At 39.1% G+C, this 9,168-nt stretch overlaps 1 protein-coding gene across 1 annotated transcript; it reads right to left on the reverse strand.

Moving 5' to 3' along the window:
* Positions 1–5,073: 5,073 nt before the first annotated feature.
* Positions 5,074–9,109, reverse strand: LOC102295160 (low affinity immunoglobulin gamma Fc region receptor II-a). Its single transcript, XM_005951871.2, has 7 exons — positions 8,309–9,109; positions 7,961–8,227; positions 7,590–7,709; positions 7,374–7,445; positions 7,066–7,131; positions 5,933–6,021; positions 5,074–5,419 (listed from the first exon to the last, which is right to left on the reverse strand). The coding sequence occupies exons 1-6, from the start codon at positions 8,472–8,474 to the stop codon at positions 5,933–5,935; spliced, it is 780 nt and encodes a 259-aa protein (XP_005951933.1). The 5' UTR covers positions 8,475–9,109; the 3' UTR covers positions 5,074–5,419.
* Positions 9,110–9,168: the final 59 nt, after the last annotated feature.

Consider the following 9,168-nt stretch of genomic DNA (forward strand, 5'->3'; position numbering starts at 1 on the left):
AACAATCAGCTGTTCTGCATTCAATAAGATGCCACAAAAATTATTTGTGCCACTCCAAAAACATAATTTCTGTCCACTTTAAAGGAGAACGTCACAGCCTGATACCTGCAGGTCTGACAGCAGCAGGTGTATAACTCCTGTTTTATACTTGGAGACAGCAGTCGCCTCATTGTTCTGACACAACACAAAACTATCCACAACACTACACACTAACTACACACTCCAAACACGCTAAACGTCACAAATCTCTCACATCTCAAAACTCGCTCTCTCTCTTTTTCTGCTGTCTTTCTCTCTCTCTCTCGCCCTCACTCCTAAAACTTGCCCTGTTTTTCTTTCCCTCTCTCATAAGCAGAGAGGTCTCGCTGCGCTGTCAGACAGTAAACGTGACGAAACTATTGAGGAAAAACGCTGCGTATATATTGTTTATCATGACTCTGGTATATACTGGTATATATCACCTTGTTGCTTTGTCTTTAAGTGGTCATGTGATTGGATTACCACGACTACTTTATTCTTCCTCAGTCAAACAGCAGCACTCATGCGTTTGTTTTGCCCCCTTAGCTCCAGGTGTTGTGCTGGACAGTGATCGTGATTACCGCGGGAGCTGCTTAAAGCTGTAGCGTCCAGATTACTTACGTAGTCAGCTACTTCCATGCAACTGATATAAGATGCAGTAAGCTGAACACAGCTTCAACCGTCTGTTTGTTGAAAAATAGCAACGGATCGCATTTTCTTGTTAGTAACTGTAACAGCGTTGTAACAATAGGAATAGTAATTAGTTAGATTACTCGTTACGGAAAAAGTAACGCCGTTATATGTAATGCCGTTATTCCCATCACTAGTCGTCAGTGCATGTGTGAGTTCAGGGTGGTTATGGCCTTTGAAAAGAATTTATTTGTGAGTCTGTGGGCCTTTGTGCTTTGTGCTGATACACCTGCAGCACTTCCCTGAGGGAAGCAGGTTGAACAGGCCGAAACCAGGGTGGGAGCTGTCTTTGATGTTTGCTGCTCTGCTGAGGCAACAGGAGGAATAAATGTCCATCAGGGACGGGAGAGGGCAGCTGATGATCTCCTGTGCTGCCTTGACTACACTCTGAAGCCTTGCTCTATCTGCCTTGGAGCAGATGCGGTAACATACTGTGATGCAGTGTGTTAGTGACTCTCAACGGAAAACGTGCTTTGAAAGGTCATGTAGAGTAGAAAAGTCCTGTAACCAGTCCATTTAAAAAGACAGGTAAAACCAAACTTCTCAAATTTGGACACATCAGACCAAAGTGCAGATTTCTTAGCCCAAACAAATCTCTTCTGCTTATTGCTTTCCTTAGTAGTGTTTTTTAGCAGCAATTTGACCATAAATGTCTGATTAACACAGTATCCTCTCAACAGCTGATGTGGAGATGTGTCTGCTACTGGAACTCTGTGTGGCATTTGTCTGGGCTCTAATCCGAGATGCTATTAACTTTAAGCTGGCCACTCGGATGAATTTATCCCCAGCAGCAGAGGTCAATCTTGGTCTTCCTCTCAAGTGCGACTGCACTTGGGGTCACATTTGAAGTTTTCCACACTGACTGACCTTCAGTTCTTAAAGTAATGATGGACTGTCATTTCTCTTTATTTAGCTGATTGGTTCGTGCCATGATATGAATTCTACCTGCTGTCAAATAAGGCTGTCAGCTGTTTACCGACCTGACTTCGGCACAACACAACTTGTGGTCCTAACCAAAGCAAGAAATTCCACAAATGATCCCTGACACACCTGTGAAGTATTTCAGGTGACTACGTTATGAAGCTCATTGAGAGAAGGCCAAAGGTTTGCAATGCAGTCAACAAAGCAAACAGTGACTACTTTGAGGAATCTATATTATATGACATATTTAGAGTTATGTATATATATATTTTTGCTACATAATTCCATAAATCTAGCCTAATATATTTATAAATTAATAATATATTTAGTGTCTTTATTTTGTATCTACAATGTTGAAAGTATTACATATTTAGAATTATGTAATTTTTTTTCTTTGCTACATAATTCCATATATCTACCTTAACATATTAGGTTTGTATCTACAATGTTGAAAGTATTAAAATTAAAGAAAAACCATTATATGAGAAAGCGTGTCCAAATTTTGTGACTTGTAGTTTTAATAGTGTTTTCAAGCATTAGTAAAATGAGTAACATGCATTACTCATCTAAATATATATTAAAAACTCACAGAGCATTTAGTATGATATGACCTCTGCCCTGCTACCAAATCCTAAAAGGGGACAGTGCACATTGTTTTTTTCCTTTCGATGATACCTCAAGGCTTATCTTTGCTGTAGAGGACAGTTTGAGCTGGAAAATGAAAGCGTCAATAGAAACTTTGCCACACGCCCACAGACACACACTCACAGTTTCATAGTTTTTTTATCCAGATTTAGTAAGTCCCTAGATACTGTGGCACTTTTTATTTTTCTGGTCACCTTCCATAGCAATACCAACAATAGCCATTAGATGGTAGCAGAGCTGATCTGTGATCTTTGCCAGATAACCCGTCACCGCCAAATCATCTGAAGAAAAAAAGCTTTAGCATTGCGGAGGTCTGTGTGTACTCAGCCAGAATATATCAGTACCATATACATGTAAGTAAAAAAGCTTTATGTTGTATAAATGTTTACTTTATCAAAAGCAATAGTTGTCAGGAATTAATACTTAACCTTTCTACTTTTGATCATTTATGAATGAAAGTGTAGTGGGAGAGAATCCACACACATTGCAGTTCTCCTTTTTTGTTAGTTTTGGGCCTAGAATAGAATTTAGATCAGGGAGTATCTCCTGATTAGGTTGAGCTTCTGGATGGCATCTGGGTTAAAAAGTTGAAAATCAGATTTGATATTCTTCACAAGAAATAAACACTATTTGTGCACCACCTCACTTCCTTCATAATCATAGCATCACTAACACCCACTGAGCTCCCGTCATCTGATTTCACACAGTCTGACCAAATAAATATAGAAAGTCTTTGGCTTTATTGAGTAGAAACAAGACACCATTTTTTAATCAACCATATTCCAGTTACAGACATGCACAGAGTCGTGCTTCACGGGTATATTTGACTGCTGACCACAAGCTTGGTGTGTCTGTTTCAGAAAAAAACAGTTTCAAAACACTTTAAGATTAGGAGTTAACCACAGTGAGTGTTTTTGAAAGCCAGTGCAGCTCTTTTCTTGTAAAAGCATTCATACACTTTTAAGTTAAGTTCAACATCTAAATAACAGACATGTTCTTTTGTTAGTATTCGAACTTCACATATGCTAAGAACCACATGGCTTGCATCTGTAGCTAAATGAATGCACACAAGCTATATCAATTTATAGACATGCACACCAAACCTGATCTGAAAATGTACTGTACAGCTTGTTCAAGTACAAGCTGGATAAACCGCTGCTTACTGTAAGGTATAAAGGAAGTGCAGAACAAAAAGAAACTAAACTATTTGCTTTTCAGCATATCACATGTGTTTTTGAATTTAAACATTAGTTTTCGGAGCGTCTGTTGTGAGTCAATTAATGATTTTCTACTATGGGTTGGTAGGGACCCGCCGAGGGGATCTCTGCGATGGTTCCTGGTTCTGCTGTGACAACAGGCGGATTAAATCAGTTGGATGCCACATTTTTGCTTAATAAAACACTCACCTTTATTGCAAAAGTACTTGGCAAAGTTTTTAATGTTGCTTAATATCTACTATTAAAATATTTTTAATCACAGTTTAGTGTCATGCATGGCTATGAGTCTAAAGGACAGTTCACATTCATCGTATGTTGGAAAGCTACAGAGACAGGTAACTACAGTAACATCAGTGATAATGTTTCTTATGACTAAGTCACAATTTCACTGGGTGGATTTGTTGGATTCGTTTTTTGAGCTAAGCTAAAAATGTATGATTTTTTGGATGAAATAAATAAATCTAAGCAATAAGATCACCCTTTTCTACACTTTAGCTCAAATACTTACAGGTACTGAATATATATAGTTAAGATCCATTGACTCCATTTTAATGCTGTATCTGGCCACATTGTCAGTGAGCAAAGTCACTTAAATTATTTTCCTTGTCCATTCTGATTCTCATTTTTGAACATCAGTAGATCAGTACACCACGTGTGCAGTTGATATTTAATTTATATTAACTTTTATTAGGCTTAATCATAAAATTTTCTGCAAAGGTGTAATGTGATCAACAATTGGTTTGAACTGACAAATAATAGAGGATAAACAAAACCGGATAATTCTGAGTTACTTCCATGTTTTCAGTCTCACTCATACCTGAGCGTGTTTTTCAAAGCTTTAAAACATAAAAACCGTATGCCATCAGTTGATAAACAGGAACTTTCAATTTCAAGTTATGATTGATAATTTAAAGTGAGATTTATCTTACAAAAGGTTGGGAGTGATTACAGTTTACAAATTTTATATTTCATTTGCATAGTGTAATTATGATTTCTTGGGCCAGCTGATGGCTTTTTATACGGGATCTGCATGTTCTGTCTATGAACTGATTCTGAGTCTACTCTCCGAGAGTATTCAAAGCACTTTATACAGCATGTGTTATTCATCCATTAACAGAAGAACTTTCTTCTATGGTTAAGAGCTTTTTCAGCATTCACACTCTGATGGATGCATCAGAGAGCAACTTGGTGTTAACATCTTGCCCAAGGATCTTTGGCATGCAGACTGGAGCCGACAGGGATTGAACCACCAACCTTCTGGTCACTAGATGTTAATGAATCAGCCCTTTTTCATCTGCTTTTACTCCTTAGTGGCTAAGGGTTGTCCTTCCAACTTGCAGGAAGCTGCCCACCTCCACTGATGGTAAATGGTAAATGGACTAGTTCTTATATAGCGCTTTTCCACTCTTCTGAGCACTCAAAGCGCTTTACACAACTTGTGCATTCACCCATTCACACCCATTCGCACAAGCACAACTGACATTCACACACATTCATACTCCGATGGATGCATCAGAGAGCAACTTGGTGTTAACATCTTGCCCAAGGATCTTTGGCATGCAGACTGGAGCCAACAGGGATTGAACCACCAACCTTCTGGTCACTAGATGACCTGCTCTACCACCTGAGCTACAGCCACCCGATGAAGATGATCTCAGTCCAGGAGGGAAATACAGCATTCTGGTAAGGTGCCAAGGGCATACACAGTGGGCTGTGGTAGACTTATCCAATTTATCAAAACCCTGGTCCTGGTTTGGCCTGGGGTGTTGTTCAAGGCGGAGTTGGCGGAGATCAGTGGTTTACATGGGTATGTTCACAAATATCCCATGATGCCTCCACAAGTTGAGGACATGCTACAGACCCATGATAGACTGGCGACCTGTCCAAGGTATACCTTTCCTAGGATCGGCTCCAACCCAACAGCAACACTGAAATCAAGGAGCAGAAAAGAATGAGTGGATGAAATAAATTTAACATTTTGTTTGTTTTATATTTGAATTTTTAGTGTCTATGATACAGTTATGTTACAAAAGACTCATGTCACATGAACTAATGCCAAGAAACATTGATATCTGTTGTAAGACAAGTTTGTTATTAAATGTTACTTTTTTGGAACAGTGAGTTCAGCTTCACTAATCATACCCAGACATGAATATTGCCGCTCTTACTGAATAAAGAAATCACTAAAAAGAACCAGAGAAGCAGGTTAAAGAGCAACATGATCATGCCACGATTGAAAAGAAACTAAAGCATGGAGAAACAAAGTCATCTGGAAAGAGCTGCAAAACCATTTTGAAGTGAAAGACTCATTGTCAAGTATCAGAAAAACGTGATTGCCAATGGTGTTGCAACCAGTGATTCATCAGTAATTCATTAGTCTCAACCATTCATCACATGTTAGATGAATGCAGAGCATAAGGCATCATTGTTCTCAGTCTTACCTACGGTATTGTAGAATAGCAAGCATCCTCTGCCACAGCTTGGTAGATACCTGGTGAAGCCATGTATGCTACTGTGGTTTTCACTGTTTCTGTTTGAAGAGAGATTAAATTGAATATGTTGGTTAACAAAATTGAATCTAATTCATCCTTCCATTCGCCTCCACTTTCCTTTTCAGGGTCGCTGGAACCTATCCCAGCTGTCATGGGGCGAGAGGCGGGGTACACCCTGGACAGGTCGCCAGTCTGTTGTAGGGCTAACACACAGGGACAGACAACCATTTGCACTCACTTTCATTCGCACATTCACACCTAGTGACAATTTGGATTATCCAATCAACCTATCCCCACAAGCTGCATGTCTTTGGACGGTGGGAGGAAGCCGGAGTACCCGGAGGAAACCCACGCAAACACGGGGAGAACATGCAAACTCCACACAGAAAGACCCCGGCCTGATGGTGGAAGTGAACTCAGGACCTTCTTGCTGTACGGCAACAGTGCTAACCACCGTGCCACCGTGCTGCCCTGAATCTAATTCAATCACTTATTTACAACACTTTTCATCACCTCTCAGCAATAACATTGTTTAAATTGTGATAATAGATGTAATAAACAGGGAGAACAATTTAATATCAACATAATTATTAAAGGAGTACAAAATAACAGTTAGTCATAGTATTGTATATTTTGGCAACAATGTGATATTATACTAGCAATAAAATGTTCATTTCTTATTTCGTATTAGGTAGAAGAATGGTTTTGTGAAATGATCAAAATGGCTGTGCTGAAACATGTTCTGTTAGGAAAAATGTCAGTGTTTGGTCGACAGACGAAAGAAGGTGATTAGACTTGATGGCAGAATGAATAAGTGTAGGCGAGCATACAAAAGAAGGGATCGGCAAATAAGAGAGCGGGGAGGGCAGATCAAGGAAACTTAGTGAATCAGGAAGTGCAGAGCATTAGTAAGGAGGAAATGTGAAGCTGTCAAGATAATGAAGAGTTGAAAGAGGAGTGGTACTGATGACACAGCTGTGGGGTCATGGAAAATTCTAGAGGGTAGAGCAGTTGTACTTTTTAACCAGATTTTACTAAATATTATGTGCAGAGTTATACTATATCATCACAATGATTTTTACCTAGAGGTTGAGTGTCACCCTGGCCCAAAGAATGATAAACTGGATTAGGACACAATTCAACTTCATCTGATGGAGACAAACAGTGGGAGTGAGGGAGCAGATAACCACAGCAACATCAGTAATTACGACCCATGTCTGCCTCTCATCGTCAATAATAGGATCACACCAGATAACACAGTTATTATTAAATAAGGTAAAAAATAAAATGAAATACAGTAACAGAAAATGAAATGAAATTAAAAAACAGATTTCTTATGAGAAACTTAATCTAATGGGATGTTATTGCTGATAGTAAAGGCATTTCTTACTGATTGTGTTCTGTCCTGTTTGATCTTCTGTTGAGCCTGAACCACGTGCCATTGTTGACCAATAGACCAAAGCTGCAATAAAAAAAGGAAAAATAACTGCAATAACCAATAATCACAACAGATGAATAGAGCAATTAAAGAAACTGAAGAAACATTAGCAACTGAATATATATACATTTAATTTAATTATATAAAAATGTTTCCCCCTTTTTTTACCTCTGTACAAATCTTTGCGGAAGTGATAGAGTCCCACCACTGCAATCAGAGTGCTCAGTAAAATAGTGACAACGATCCAAGGTGTAGTAGCAGCACAGTGGCTCCTCTTGTTGTAACTGTCTAGATAAGTTGTTGAATGTACATTTATCGAGTTTGAAGAAAGATTAAGTATAAATTTCACTATTAATAATTTCACACTTGCATGTTTAAAATGTTACAAATCCTACACCAAAGTCCTCTAAAAGGTCCAAAGAACCTTCTTCAATAACTGATGATTAACCCCACAAAGAAAAAAAAAACATACTGAAAGGCTTTGCAAATATTTGCATCACACATGTGTATAATTATTTTGAAACATTGCTGTTTCTCACCTGTGAAACCGAAACATGGCGCAGAGACAGACAGCCAGCTCTCTGGTGATTCTCCAGCTCCTGCGATTTTGCACTTGTAAAGTCCTTCATCAGACTTTAAAACTCCTTGGATGGTCAGGCTTCCTGAGGAGCTGCTCCTGTTGTGAACTCCATTTTTGTAGAAATCAGCTGTGATATTGGATAAAGACGTCTTGTTTCTGCAGCGCAGCGTCACAGCTTCTCCCTCCATCACAGGAACAGCAGGACTCTCCAGGATCACAGAACCAGCTGAATGACAAGTGATTTCAAGTTATAAAATGTTGAACTTGTGTTTGTTTGTGACAAAATACTGCCTTCACTAAAACATACCAGTGACATTGATGTTGATAATGTTGCTTCTCTTCCCTCCTGCTGTCCCACACCAGTATTCTCCACTGTCACTTGCATAAAGAGGATGAATGGTGCACTCTGATCCTGTTGTCGTTACTGTTGTTTTCTTACTGGTTTTGCTGCATTGCTCTACTTCCTCTTTCATCTTATATAACACATCTCCATGAGAAGGCTCCTCACAGTAAAAACTAACTGACTCATATTCAAAAAACTGGGATTTGTTTGGAACAATATGAAGAAAAACTGCATCTGAGAAAAAATGACAAAATACAAAAAAGATTCAATGTTATTGCGGAATTAATAAAGAGCTGGATTTAAGTTTCATCCAATCATTCATCCAATCCACTTTCCTTTTTCAGGGTTGCGAGGGGCGCTGGAACCTATCCCAGCAGTCTTAAGGCGAGAGGCGGGGTACACCCTGGACAGATTGCCAGTCTGTCACAGGGGTAACGCATAGACACAGACAACCATTTGCACTCACATTCACTCCTGCATTCACACCCATGGGCAATTTAGACTTTCCAATTAACCTATCCCCACTAACTGCAGATGGCAGCATGGTGATTACCACTGTTGCCTCAGAGGAAGAAGGTTATGAGTTCAGTTCCACCAGGCCAGGGTCTTTCTTTGTTGAGTTTGCATATTCTCCCTGTATATGCATGGGTTTTCAACGGCTTTCTCCCACAGTCCAAAGACATGGATTTAAGATGTAAATTAAAAATGTGATAACCAATAAAATGTGCATAACAACTTTTGTGACCAAACCCAGTAAAGGTGGTGATTGACCAAAATGTTCTTTTTGGTGTTTAAATAAACCATCTTTTCCTCCAATCACAAAA

Source organism: Haplochromis burtoni, unplaced genomic scaffold, assembly GCF_018398535.1.
Source record: "Haplochromis burtoni strain Fernald_Lab_line unplaced genomic scaffold, NCSU_Asbu1 Contig_1178, whole genome shotgun sequence".
Lineage (NCBI taxonomy): Eukaryota > Metazoa > Chordata > Actinopteri > Cichliformes > Cichlidae > Haplochromis > Haplochromis burtoni.